The sequence below is a fragment of the Rissa tridactyla genome, chromosome 1 (genome assembly GCF_028500815.1).
Source record: "Rissa tridactyla isolate bRisTri1 chromosome 1, bRisTri1.patW.cur.20221130, whole genome shotgun sequence".
Taxonomy (NCBI): Eukaryota; Metazoa; Chordata; class Aves; order Charadriiformes; family Laridae; genus Rissa; species Rissa tridactyla.
The window spans coordinates 186336844-186351892 of NC_071466.1; the positions used below are offsets into that span (position 1 = coordinate 186336844).

The 15049-nt window shown below is 37.9% G+C and overlaps 1 protein-coding gene across 3 annotated transcripts; it reads right to left on the reverse strand.

Moving 5' to 3' along the window:
• Positions 1-2331: 2331 nt before the first annotated feature.
• Positions 2332-14962, reverse strand: IRAK4 (interleukin 1 receptor associated kinase 4). 3 transcript variants are annotated; one of them, XM_054199743.1, is made up of 11 exons: positions 14802-14962; positions 13593-13738; positions 13104-13301; positions 12107-12267; positions 11348-11412; positions 10926-11040; positions 8751-8860; positions 6019-6202; positions 5094-5156; positions 3180-3338; positions 2332-3089 (listed from the first exon to the last, which is right to left on the reverse strand). In XM_054199743.1, exons 1-11 carry the CDS (start codon positions 14960-14962, stop codon positions 3057-3059), a joined length of 1395 nt encoding a protein of 464 aa, XP_054055718.1. In that variant the 3' UTR covers positions 2332-3056. The 3 variants fall into 3 exon arrangements, with proteins under 3 accessions (XP_054055718.1, XP_054055738.1, XP_054055727.1); XM_054199763.1 differs by having other exon boundaries at positions 14645-14929; XM_054199752.1 differs by lacking the exon at positions 14802-14962 and adding an exon at positions 13972-14610.
• Positions 14963-15049: the final 87 nt, after the last annotated feature.

Sequence of the window (15049 nt, forward strand, 5' to 3'; positions counted from 1 at the left end):
CTTCCTCTCACCACCAGTTCTATGGAACTAGATAATCCCTTTACTCACAGAGAACGGGATGACCATGAGCCAACAATGTGCCCTTGTGGCCAAGGCCAATGGCATCCTGGGGTGCATCAAGAGGAGTGTGGCCAGCAGGTCGAGGGAGGTCATCCTCCCCCTCTGCCTTGGTGAGGCTGCACCTGGAGTTCTGTGTCCAGTTCTGGGCTCCCCCGTTCAAGAGGGACAGGGAACTGCTGGAGATGGTGCAGCAGAGAGCTACCAAGATGATTAGGGGACTGGAACACCTCTCTCATGAAGAAAGACTGAGGGATTTGGGTCTCTTCAGTCTGGAAAAAAGATGGCTGAGGGGGGACCTTATCAACACTTATAAATGCTTAAAGGGTGGGTGTCAGGAGGATGGGGCCAGGCTCTTTTCAGTGGTGCCCGGCGACAGGACAAGAGGTTATGGGCACAAACTTGAGCATAGGAAGTTCCACCTAAACATGAGGAGGAACTTCTTTACTTTGAGGGTGGCAGAGCACTGGCACAGGCTGCCCAGAGAGGTGGTGGAGTCTCCAACTCTGGAGACATTCAAAACCCGCCTGGACACGTTCCTGTGCAACCTGCTCTAGGTGACCCTGCTCTGGCAGGGGGCTGGACTAGATGATCTCCAGAGGTCCCTTCCAACCCCTGCCATTCTGTAACTCTGTGTGAAAGCCTTACTGTAGTAATTAATCCAAAGAAGTATGGATCCTAGGCTAGTTTAATGTTTTTGCAGGGAATAAACGAACCAGAAGTCAGCTACTCTTAGCCCCTGTTAGTGTCTGTAGGTGCTGACTTTACTGTATTAAGACCTCGGAAAAAATCTTGGGGCGGGGGGAGGGGGAAGGGGATTTTGGTGCTTTCAAGGGCCTGGTCTGAACTAGAAACTGCAGGTGAGCAAATGCAGGTGAAATGTATAGCACTCTGCCTTCCTCTAAAATGACAGTCTTTAAAGATTGCTTGCTATTTCTCAACGTAAAAAGAATAGAAACACAAATGTTCGTAAGAATGCATTGATCTTCTCATACAAGAACAAGGAGGAAGATGGGCTTTTTCTGCTGCAAGGAAAGGGCTGACATTTTCTTTTCTATAATGGAAGGGTAGCTAACATCGCATTTTCAGTGAGCGAGGGAAGATCATTGCCAAAACTTAGGTGCTGACAGCAGCGCTGCAAATAGTCTTCATCTACTATGAGAGAGGAACAGGAACTCGCATGCTTGGAGTTAAGAGTCTCCCAATACTTAGAACATCAACAGCTTGGGCATAAACAAAATTGTTTACCACACCAGAGGTGACCAGCGCTGACTGGGGAGTTACCACAGCAAACAGGCTTCAGAGGGATGTACACATCACTGGGGATGTATCCTAGCTCCAGGGAATGCTAAAAAGCAAATATGATCTAATAAAAAAACCTTCACAGCTGGGGACGGTTTAAAACAAGAATGGCTTCAGCAGATCTTATTCTGATTTAGCTTTATAGCAGCTTTTTTTTTTCCTCTCTGGATGACCATGTTTAGCAGAATTAATGTCATTATCAGAAACGCAAGCAGCGTAAAATGATTGTTGTTTTCAAGACTCAAATCATCTGCAATGATCATGTGGAGTTTTTGTTTATGTTAACAGCTATTTACAATTTATGCTCAATAAAACTAGAAGCTGTTTTGGTGGATACCTTTTTCTGAATTAATCTATATCAGTTTTAAAATGCAATACAGAATGAGTTAATAGCAGAGTTCTTCTAATATAAATACAAGTGTTAGAAATCACATGCTTTCTACAAAGATATATATATCCCTGAATGCAGTCAGATCATTTTTCATTGTTTCCTTTTTCTATGATAATCATGGATTTCAAATTTAGCTGTAAACCAGATTATCTTATACCTGTAAACTGTCGAGAAAAAGTTCATGAGGTGCAAAAAAGGTTTAGATGAAAATAACCTTTCATTTACAAGGGTAATATTTTCATACCTACTTAGTCCAAAGTATTTGGAATCTTTTTAGTCACTTTCATTCCATTTTTAGTCGGCTTTGATCTGTCAGTGTTTCTGTAAGAAAGATTTCTGTGTTGGGTTTTTTTTAATATTTATTTATTAATATACATACATATCCATAAATATGTGAAAGAGCTTAATTATTTGACCAAGGAAAATGCAGAATTAGTCTTCATAGAATTATTATTATTCTGTCCCCCTTAAAATAAACCGTCTGTATTTATAAGCCCTATGGAATCCTAAAGTGTCAAATATTCAAAGTAGCTAAGACTCTTCCTCTGAACAAAAATTAAATGGTTTCTCATCACACAGAGTTCACTGGAAGAAAGCTGTATGTATTTTTGCATTTGCAATGCAAGATTTTTCTTTTGCTTGTGAATCCTTCAAACCAAAAAACCAACATAGAATGTGTCTTGCAATGTTTATTTGAGTAAAACTAATCCCAAGAACTAATCCCATTTGAAAAACGGTCACATTCACAAACACTACCAGTCCGTTCGCACTCATATGAACTCTCAAGGTAAAATGCTAAATAAATTTTGTTTTAAACAGGTACTAATAATGTCTTTTCCCCAAAAGACAACATAAGTGCCATCTATATCTATTAAAAGTTGTCTTCAATAGAAAAATGTCTAGTACACCTGATCAAGAAAGCAATTAGCAGAAAAAACCATTCTACTCTGTTACTGTCACATGCCTTTGCAGCAGACATACTTGATACTTGGAAATTAAAGGAATCAAATAAGATTCTAATACAGAAATGCTTTTAAAAAGCTGTGGAGAAGATGCGCCAGCACTGCTATTTGTTAATACAAAACCAGTTTTCTCATATTGAGGGCCCAATGGCTAAGGCTATGTGAAAAGGCTGCTCAGTTACAAAAATAGCACAGTGGTGACAGGCCAACAGCACACCTTATATGCAGACCAGAAAGTTCTGGAAAGCAGAAAAGCTGATAATGTTGCACTAAATGCTAATGAAATATTTGCTACTGGTGTCTACTCCATTTCAAAGACATTTGTGTATCAGAAGAAACAAGTATCAAGTTTTTATTTCTTGTAGATGCTGTTGGACCTGCAAGAGAAGAGAGAGAAATATGAATAACTGATATTGTAACCACCCACACACACTCAAAATAAGTCTTTTATCTGAAAGGTGACATACCATCTTAATGTCTGGCCTTCTGGATTTTTTCTCATTCAGACACCGATCAGCAACTGAATACATTTTATGAACTGAAGGTGCATCCCAGTCACTCATCTTCCCATCAACATAATCCTCAATAGTTGCTTCCTCATCCTCAATTTCATCTTTGATACTTAACTACAAGAGAGTTTGAACGAATGAGCAGATAACATTGGAAGCATCTGAACATTACATATTCCACTCTAACATTTTGAAAACTTGCTTTTGAGCATTCATTACTTTTCTCAACGGCTTTTCTAAAGAATTATGACAATGGTTCAGCAGCACAGTTATTCATCAATACCTGCAGAAACTGCCTATGAGACTATAAATGGACTATGCATTTTTATTATAAATTATTTCTCATGGAGTTAACACAAAATTGTAAAGCAATTTCCTTTAAGCTGCATCGTACAGCTTTAACTGTCTCCCAGTTTCTTAGTATTGTCTCTTTTTTAAGAGAAGAGTCATCAACAACACAAAGTATTGAAGTTCCCTTAATAACCCACAAATATGCAAGCTTAAGTGTGAATAATTTCTTTTTTTATGAACTTTATAAAGCTTCTTTCTGTAAAATAATACCTTCTGTCACCAGCCTCGGTTGCTGCTGTGTCTATTCTTAAGAAAAATTCTAGTCTGAAATAAATTTTTAAATCTGATTGTTTTAGTCCAAAGCTCTCCGGTTCCAACACATGTGAAAAGCGTTATCTGTAATCACAAATACTGTTTGAGGAATCCCTCAGACAAGTCAGCATGCTCAATGAAGTAAGAAATAAAAAGTCAGTGAGTAGAGGCAGGTCTTCTGCCTTCCTCTATGGGTCAGTCTGAAATTGCTGAATAACATTCAACTACCCCAAAATTTCCCAAGCTAAGGGTACCACATTATCTTGCACTGACCATTCTCTTTATGATCCCAAAAGTACATTACAAAGATAAACTGTACCAGTCAAATCACACTTTATATTCCCTTTTAGATCCTATCCCTGAAAAAGCCTGCTTCAGAAAAACCCCAGAACCTCAAGATTCAATTTGACAGGGACTGAGTTCTCCAAGGTCTTTACGGAGCTCAACAGAGTAAGTATTATGCCACTCCAGAAGATACAGCTTAGAGGAAAAAAAAAAAAACAAAAACAAAAAACCAATCTATTAATAGTACAGAGGTATTCCTAAAAGCTGTGAAGGAAGTGATCAGCTATCAAACATGGAACAAGAACATACTCAATGCTATGTCTTTATGTAAAAAATATTCTAGGAAAACCTTGGATTAAGTAGTTCAGAATTTAATTTTAAGCTAAATTAAAGGCTAAATTGAGAAAAGCCTTGTAAGATTTTTAATGGAAGAGAGTGAACTCTGAGACATTAGTTTCATAGTCAGTAGACTGAATTACTCGTTGAACAGCACAAAAGAAAACAAAATTCAACCCACCCGTCACCCTGCAAAAAAGCTTTTACGTTCCAAACTTCCCTAAGGTTAAAAACACAAGAAGTTGAAGAGGATGAAAATTGATATAGGAATGGCAAAAAGTATAAAGAACCATAAAGAAACAAGTGAGATGAATAGTTTAAGATGTTCAGGTGAATGAGGAACTATCAGGGTATCTGGGTATAGCAGGAGTATGCTGATAAAGCATAATGGTATTACAAGAAGAAGCAGAACAAAGGGAATTACAGTATCAGATCAGAAGACGACCTTGGGGACTGAACAGTCTTCTACCAGCCAAGAGATAAAAGTTTCAGCCTCACCTCTAAGACAAATGCTGACACAATAGCTGTTTTCATAACCACGTATTTTGATGACTAATTTGATTGTCTCAGAACCTGTTAACTGACTATGATTTCATATCAAGTGATCTTGGAGCAAGGGGAGGGGAGAAGAAAGCAAAAAGAACATACCAGTAACTGTGGCTCCCTGTTTTCATCTACTGGAGGAAGACCCGTTATTATTTCTAGTAAGACCTAGGAGAAAAAAAAAAATCAGAGAAGAAAATGAAGCATAGAAAAATCCTTAGCATAATATTCCATTCACAAAAAGGAGCATGACCCCCAAGCTTTCAAACAAACGCTCACAGGATCTGTATTTGTCCAAAGACAGCTCTCTACACAATTGACTGGTGTTGCTGTTGTTCCTACCTTTATTTTCATTAACTGTTATTTGCAGTGTGGTTTATGAATTTCAATGCAAGTTTTTCTCGCCCGACATTGTGTTCCTTCAAAGCAAGATGGAAGGATTTCCAAAGTATTCAGAAACAGTATCTGGCTTAACTCCCCATGAAACTAAATGCCGTGAAGGAAGTGGTGAACAGCAGTCAGGGTCTTGGATCTATGCAGAATGGATTCTCCCAAATATATCTTTTTTTGTACTCAGCTTTAAGGCAAATTACGCAAGGACAACATACTTTTGGTGCTTAAAAATAGTAAAACACACTTGATTTTGGAACATTTGCTTTAATTTTTTTTCTAGCCTGAGTAACATTTTTGTGCAATACTATGCCAGAAGAAACAATGTTCCATGTTTTCCATGTTATTCAAATTACATTTAGCTAAAACGTGGAATGTTATTTTACTCTGGCCTTTCACATGCAAATTTACATCTTAACATAATTATTGCAATCATCAGCAAATTCAATGTTTTAATCAATATATTCAAATTATTTTAAACCAATCAAAGTTCAGAAACACTATCTTAAGAGCACATCTGTTGGGAAAAGGAGAAATGATAGATCAGAATGGATTATCTAATTCAGATATTCTTGATTTTGTATGCTTTTACCATTTACCAAAAAAAAAAAATCATATACCACTTCCCAATTCTACTTACTACTCCAAAACTGAAGATATCAGATTTAGGTGTTATCTCTCCTCGCAGAGCTTCAGGCGCCATATAGGCTGCTGTTCCAACAATTCTTTCGGTCATGATGGTTTGTGTGAAGGTTACAGATGCTCTTGCAAGTCCAAAGTCAGAAATTTTGGGCATATACGTATCAGTTAATAAGATATTTGCACTGCAGGACAGGGAAAAAAAAAAATAATCATTTCCAAACCAGTACAGTAATTAGGTTTTATAAAAGGCTAATAATTCTTTAATAATGCAAACTGCTATTTTGACTGTTTCTTGAAATCTAAGGTATTTATTCATACTTTTCTTTTTAGTAAGAGTTAGTTTTGTTGGAAATCGCTTGATTTCAAACTTAATTCCTCTAAATACATCAAGAATTGGCTGCCAGGAGCCATCCATGTTTTTTCTTGTGCATGCATAAAATAATTTTTTAAAAAGGCAGAAAAAAGACAAGGAAAAAAACCAAACACCCCCCGTACCCCCAAATCCTAAAAATACAAAAATTTCTTCTAAGAGACCAGTTATGTTACACCCACATTTTGGATCTGAATACTCTTTCTTTAAGAAGGATAACAAAGAATACTTAGCTCTGATCAACTGATACTGCATCACACTACAACTCTGAACTATCTAAATTCTCTACTCAGAACTAACAAAAGCAGGTTTTTATACCCGTTATCTAATACTATGTCAACCATTACAAATTCACATGCCAAATGATACTCTAACTCTTATTCCACTAATACTCTTATTCTTCTCCTGGAAGAGAAACAGAATTACTAATGCCGGAATAATGTATGTGCTCTGTTTCCACTCGATTTTTTATTTCCCTTAAAAAAAAGCCCTGAAGAAAGAAGCTGATTTAAAAGACCTTAGCGTTTTCATAAAATACTCAGTGGGATGAATTACAGCACAGATCTTGTACTGTTTTTTAAACTTGTGGCACTCAGAACCATTTTAAAATACTTGTTTTAACATTTCTGTAATCCTCCTCATTTTCTGCCCCCCATAATTGAACCATAAGAAAACCACTTAGCCAGATACAACATGTAACACTTAGTAGAAACTTGTATTTCTAACGTCCCCTTCCTGTTCACCAAACTTTCTCAACAAAATTAGCACAGCTGTAAGTTATAGCAGATCACTTAGTATTAGAACTACTGTAAATACTGTTAAATATAAGACCACTGCAAAAGGCCAAACACTAGTCAAGGCACCACCCACCAACTGGTTTTAGTTTTAAAGCTCAACTTCTAAAAGAAGGAAGAACAGGATCACAACTTCATAAATCTGAGCTTCTTATACAACTTGAGTCAAGTCCAAAGACTGGACTGTATAACTTTTTTGATGCACCACAAAGGACGCAACAGAAGCAAGTTTCAGTGCAACTGTCAGCTTCAAGAGATAAATGAACTATTTCCTGGGCATCACCAAGCCAAAAAAAATAATATGGACAACTTTGAGAACACCCATTCAATCATGTCCCCTCTAACCTACAGAGAAGCTGTTCTAGTGCCTGTGTGGTTATGAATTGTCTCCACACGTCATAGCAAAATGAAGACTGAAGTAAACCTTCTTAGATGTCTCTTCATCTACATTTTACCTGGGAGCAGCAGCAGTATTAATAACACCAACCAAATTTATTGAACTATTCACACCGCAAGTGCAAGAGGTTTCAAAATGGAATCCAAACAAAAGAAAAAAGCAAAACAAAACCCAATCCTTTAATACGATCAACTCACAGCAGTTAGAAGGGTAGAGTAGCATAAGGTAAAAAACGCGTCCCTTCCAGTCATTACACTTGTCCAGAGGCTTAGGCAGGGAAGAAAGAAGAAACATAAGTTGTCAAAGCAGAAAGCACATTTTATGAGGCAGCAGAAGCAAAAACTTGCTCCCCACAAGCTGGAAGGTCACAAAACCAAAGTGCCCTACGTTTAGCAGGGTTGCCAGAAGCAAAAAAGCTATTGAAACATTCATCCATGACACCCAATCAGTCAGTTGCTCCTTCTTAACCCACAGAAGCAATAAGGCATCTGGGGCTTTTCTTCAAAGATTTGGACTGCTTTAGTATTTAAAAAAACCCAAAACAACACAACAAACTGTAGCAAGGAAGGGAAAAAAAAAAACAACCCACAACAGAAAAAAGACCTCCAAACCCTACAACAAAACCCCCACCTTTTCAGAGCTCTGATATGCCTGGAAAAATTTCTGGTATAACAAGTGAACATACATTATCCTTGAAGAACCCTGAACTTCATAAACCTGACTGAAGTGATTTTACTTTCTTCATAATAAATAGCAGTAAATCAAAGGAGACACTCTGAAGAAATGTTCTAGAAAAAAAAAATAAATGTGGATTTTCATCTGAGAAATTCCCCATTTAAAAGCCATTATGTTCTCTAACTAGGTTTTTCATTAGCAGCAGTTGTGAAAGAACATAACTTCTGTGTGTCCTCGCAGCGCTCAAATAACCATTTGGTAGTAACAGATTACAATGGCCTCATAATTATCTTTAGGAGTCTGTACTGGTCACGTCCTTGTGGCACTGACAAGATTACGGTGATGGATGTCACTTGCAGAAAACATTGTGCCCTTGACTGAAGCAATGCTTCTTGCAGTTTGTTCTCTCTAAAATGATGACTTTAACAGGGGGAAGGAGGGGAAAAAAAAAAAAAGAGGGAAAAATGCAACCAGCAATAGTCAGCAGCTTTTACCTTTTAATATCTCTGTGAATATGATTATTTTCATGCAAAAAGTTGATGCCATTTGCTGTACCTTGAACAATTTTACATCTTGTATTCCAAGAAATTGGTGGAGTGTCATCCTTGAATAAAAAGGGAGAAAGGCAAGTAGAATGGTGGAAATCTAATATATATGCGCTCACATAAAACAAAACAAAACATAAAAAACCCCACAATCCAAACCCAACTTCTTACTATGTTTTGTGGTTTTCAAGTAAATCATTAAAAAGAGTAATAGCATACATTTCTTAATTTACTTGGGCAGACATACATGCATTTGTCACATACAGTTCTTTCATCTACATTTTGCCTTACATTAATTCACCCATTTGCAAAAAATTCTCTTGATAATATTCAACTCTGGCCCTACAAGGCCAGCTGCACTGCAAAGAACTACTTGTATCTACTCCATCTTCCACTTTGTACTGGCACCAATACCAGAGCCTTTTAACCCATAGCAAATCATTCAAAGCAAGCCACAGTTTTTACTAACGATAAGAAGTCCATCTTCCAGTGGTTTTGAATTCACCACTTCTCAACAGTTTAGCTCGATTCATGTTACTAACTAGACCTCAGGAGTGAGGGCATCTACATTTCAAAACCATCTCTTCCCTTGTCAGTGGCCAAGGGAAGAGGATTAGAGTATCTCATCATTCTACCACCTTCCTCGCCTGCTCCTCAAAGCCCAGACAAGAAAATGACATAAGCAATAGTCTGTGCCTCAAACACATCTAGTGAAGTCACAAAATAAGGTTATCAGCAAGAACACGCATTCAGTATGCAGGTTCCCCACCTATTCGACTTTATCAGAAGAAGATTCTTTCTGATTTATAGATTCCGATTAAGATTCTTTACGATTTATATCATAAGTTTGCCTCCTCCTTATAAAGGCCTCAGTTATTTCTACTTTAGCTTTCAATTACCACCAATCTTTTAAGCTCACTTGATGATAATGGCCAAAGTTACATGGATGAACATTTTCATATACAACCTTGTCAAGTACCGCTCATTTCTACAGATAAACTTGCACCGCCTTAAGTAAACTCAGTTTCTCTTCTGCACTGATTCAGTTTAAAAAAAACGAAAAAGTTGCAAATGCATGTGTGCAAGCAAATCAACCATACCAACCTGAGACAGCAGTGCTACCACACATACCCAGTCCCTTCCCCAACCACTGCTACTCACTCTCATCCTAACACCATTCCTTTCCTGTTGGGGCAGGAGTATCCCTGCAGAAGGAAGTTTTCTAGGCGAAAATAAATTATTTTTTTCACCTGGGATTATTTCAGCTTGACCAGTTCCCTGACCCAGCTCCTTCTCCAACTACTAAATGCTTGAGCCAGCACAACAGAAAAATCAGTGCAGAAAAAAACAAACCAACTTTTTTTTTTAGGTCTAGGGGCATGGGGGGTTGAAGTAGCACCAGTTTAAAATGTTCACGAGATTACAACCTCAGAAACTGCATTTGCTTAGTATAAAGCAGATATTTTAACTCCTCCAACAAACTAACATGGACACTCATCTACTAGGTTAAGTCTGGCTTACTGTTGGTATCACTCTAACAAGCAACTGTTTGTCCTTCATACACAGAGTTGCCTCACCAAAAACAAAGCAACTTATTTATTAAAGGCCAAGGCTAGAAGATACGTCATTTGATTACATCAGAAGAAAGCACTGCATTTACACAAAATACCAATTAAAAAAAATGTATTTCCCATTTATTGCGCACTTCAGAAAGAGATACGCAGACTATGAACATTGTGTTATAGCCACTATCACAAGGGCAACAAATAAAGGGCAATTTCACAATGCAGAATCTCAAGATCTAGTAGAGAACATGCCAATGGCAGAACAGGGAACAATACTGTAGCACCCTCTGCTCCACTCCACACTGGCACAGCAAGTCCAAGCTCAGGTATTAGTACATGACATTGTATTTTCAGACTGCTTTGACTTCAATGTGTCCAAAACATTTGTATAAATTGTTACTGTAAGAATGCTTATTATCATATTTGTCTTCTAGAACACAGAAGTAAGTAGTGAAACATCCTTTGGCCATTACAGTTCAGTATTGTTTCACAAATATTTCATAGATATCTGTACTTCAGTAAAGTAAAACAACTGGAAGCTAGAAAAGATTTTACTTACCAGACAAGCAAGTCTGTCAAGCAATGAACCGTTGGGCATGTATTCATACACCAGACATGGCTGAGCACCATCACTTGAGAAACCAAGTAATTCTACTAGATTCTCATGCTGACACCTATAGCGAAAAACTTCTATTCATATATGCTCTGAAAGACTCCCAACATTTGAGGAAAATACAAGGCAGAGGGAACTTGATCCCCAATTACTTTTTTCAGCCCTACTGCACGTAGCCAGGGTTCTGCAGTGGTGCTCTTAGAGGAACAAAGTACAGTCATGTTGCAAACGAAAGATTCTCACTTAATGTGAAAATCATTCAGTCACGCTAGAAAGACAAAAATAAGGGATCACACTAGCTAATGTGTTATCTGCCAACTTAGATTCACCTAAAAGGCTATAAAGACATCATAAAATACTGTACTCACTTTGCCATCATTTTTATTTCTTGATCAAATTGCTGTTTCAAGTCCTGAACACTAACATTAACCATCTACAAAAGGAAGTATTTGACATTAATATTGCTGGCCATATTAAAATGCACAGTTGTTCATTTAAAAAAATCGGAATTGTAAGCCTTTCTTTACATTAGTTACATGTAACAACTACTTAAACCTTTACAGTATTTTTTTTTACTCAACTCAAAAATAAAGAATCAGAATGTGATTTTTAATACCTTGAAACACAATATTGTCGGGCAAATGGATCCAGTTTCAGCACAGTCACCAACTTACCCATTTTATTTCACTGCAGTTACTCACTAATAGCACTTACTCATTGAAAATTAATTATTCACACAAACCGTTGGTTATGCAGACTAAAATTCTGTGGCAATACCTATTTAGCTTGTGAATCGTTCGTCTGACACCAAAACGGAAACCTCCGTAACACCCCTTCCCTCTGCCACTTCTTGTGTGCAGGGGAGGGAGGGGCACTGTGGGAGTGCTCTGCTCTGCCAGACAACTTGCCCGAGCCACTCAGAGAGCTACAGAAAGGGCAAGACTTCATCTCTGGTGACTGTGCCAACTCACACCGCGCATGGGACTACAGGATAAGGTTCTCAACCCAACTAACGTTTAACACGGTGACACTTTTTGAAGTGTATCATTCAACGCTTTCCACAGATAAACCAGTCTATACTATAAAGTACAGAGTAATTAAAAAGAAAAATGCCCAGGATAACTCACAGCAACGAGCTTCTTGACAGCCACGTTTCTGCCATTGATGTAGCCTTTGAACACAATGCCAAAGCCACCTTCGCCCAGTTTGTGACCTCCATCTGACTCTGGCCGCGCATCAAAATTATTTGTAATACTTTCCAAGTCATGAAACAAAAAATTATGGAAATCTGAAAGACATATTTGCCATTTAGCACAACAGTGTTTTCACTTAAAAACAAACATATTGAATAGATTCTCTGCTTCAGTTCTATTAAACCAAAAACTTGCTACCACACAAATCCTGACATAGTGGAACCCTATTTCCAGCTTTGTGATGAAGATAACAGGGGGAAAAAAAAAAAAAAAAAAAAAAAAGAGATGCAGATAAATATGTATGAATAACTACGCATGATTTTCTTCACAACTAGCACTGTAGTAGCCTTCTGATTTTATGTTTTTGTTAATACTCATAATGCAGGTAATAGAAATTAAATGTGCAGCAGATCAGAGGGAACTACGCTGCATCAGATGTAAAAATATATCTAGATTGCATCATGTTTCTGGCAGCAACCCCAAAGTGGACCTTTAAGAAGGAACAGGCTAACCATAAACTTTTCTAGGATGCTGTCTTTAGTTGTCTTTTCTCCAACATTCTTAGTCATTTCTGACACATAAAATCCAGCTTTGATACACATGACGCTAAGCAGCGTACAAAAACAGTATTTAAAAAAGGCAACAGGATTATGTGTAGCACAAAATAATTTGCAATTTAATTAACAGTCAAGTTTTCCATCACAGTAGCTGCCTTATTGGCAAGGTACATCTCGTATTCAGATACTTTATTACCCAAGATTAATTCACAGTCACACAGAACAAGAGCAAAAGCAAGATGCCATACCTGATAGATAAACGATTATAGGAATACAGTTACTACTCTAATGCATTGCTATGATTTATTTCATGAGGGGTGGAGGACCCATCAGCAAAAAAGACTGTAGTTAATTCTAACAAACTAAGTGCCTACCTGTGTTACTGGACTGTGAGCTGCTATTTTCTTGACTTAAGTAGGAAGGAGCCAAATGTTGCTTCTCAGTACTCTGAGCTAAAGCAGGCTTTCCAGATGCTACTTCTTTTTCCTGTATAGGCAGTTGTTTCTCATGTATAGGCAAGGTTTCCTGTGAAGAAAGAGGTAATGTAACTTCTTGTGCCATCCTTACAGCTTCTGAAAATGGAATTTAGAAAAAGTGTTAACCGCATTAGTAATCAGAAAAAACAACTAACATTAATGCCAATATTTTACTAAGATTAGGAGACATGAAAAGGTTATATTCTGCTACCATGTGTAAGCTGCAGGACTCTAATTTAAACTTGAAACTCTTATTTAAACCATTATTACAAATAATGGAAAATATATCCACTATATAACCCTTTCTGATTTTCAAGTTATTGTGAAGCGCTTTGGCACCTTAGAAAACTGAGAACCCAGTACAAAACACACAAGCGTAACAGCTACCTGGAAGCAAAAGTCTTGCTGGCGCTAGGAATTGATTCCTAATCAGCAGATCCACAAGATCACCAACTGTACAGTTTGTTGTTCCCCAGTCATAAAGTAATTCACAGGTGGGGCTCTTTCCCATTTGCACAAATGCCTCAAATCTCCTGAAAAGATAAATTAAGACCAACGTTAAAAAAAAAAAAGTGACCTCGAGAACCGTGAAGGGAAGGAGTCTAAAGGTAAAAAAAAAAATTGTAAAGGTTTTCATTAAAATCTGAGTGTACTGAACTGTACTGTACAATTATTCGTAAGTCTTCTGAAAATGCATCTAAAAAACCTAAAGAAATTCAATATTGGGGAAAAAAACATGCAAAATATGGGACAAACTAATCCATACCTGGCTTCAACATTTTGTCCAGGACCCATAATGTATCAGCACATGGGACTAACAAAGAAGAAAATGTCAGTGAGAGACAGAGGGTGAGTCAGAGACAGATAACATGGAGAAAAATAAAGTGTTTTCCATCCATTTGGTATTCACACTTTGTTTTGAATATTTTGAGGTGGCTGTTAAGCAGAAATTGAGATTCATTATTCTGACCGATTTATTATTATTATAACATTAAATCTTTGTTAGTCTTTCTAACATCAATAGAAAGACTGGAACCCCAAGATGATACATAGGGCATTTAAAATCTCATAACCTTTGAAATAGCTCAAGGATTCAACAAGCCCTTCAAGCAGCAAGGTGTTCATAAAATACCACTGACATTACCTCTAAATTAAACTTGTTAGTTTTACGCCTTGGGCTCCCCACATTTGTTGGGCATTTCCCTGGGAACAGCAAATTAGGAGTTACAGTCCAGTTGCCTCTTGGGCTGCTCTTGTGCAAAGATGCACAATGAAGTCCACGCTTACTAGTCTCTAGGGTACAGAAAGTTACACAGCCAATGCTGTATCACTAAGAATGCATATGTCCATGGTTCTAATTAATTCTAATTTCCTTACTCAATTTCCTGTGGCTATAGCCTCTCTGAAAGCTGTGCTACAGAACAATTAGGAGTAATTACCTTGAGTTCCCCAAGGGAACGGTACTGTAAGATGAGTTCTTAAGTACCTGCCGGCACACAAACTGCAACAAGTTACAGTAATGGGATGGACAGAGGTGTGGGGTGGACAGAGATATTTATGTTACGTAATGAGTGTTACGTGACTTCTATATAGGACCTTATATGCATTTGGTTGTATCTGCTTTCACCGGAGGGATCGGTTATATCAACTGCCAATTTCTTCCACCCATCCTGCGGATCGATGAAGTCCGCCAGCCGCCTCATGAGCCCGTAGCTAAGGCAGCGCACGTAGGTTGACGTCGTTACGGGCTTGCTCATCCTTGGCTCCTGAGGAAAACAAAACGGCGCCGTCACCGAGGAGCTTCGCCGGGGGCTGCTAGCCGGCACGTCAGCATCGCCTCAGGC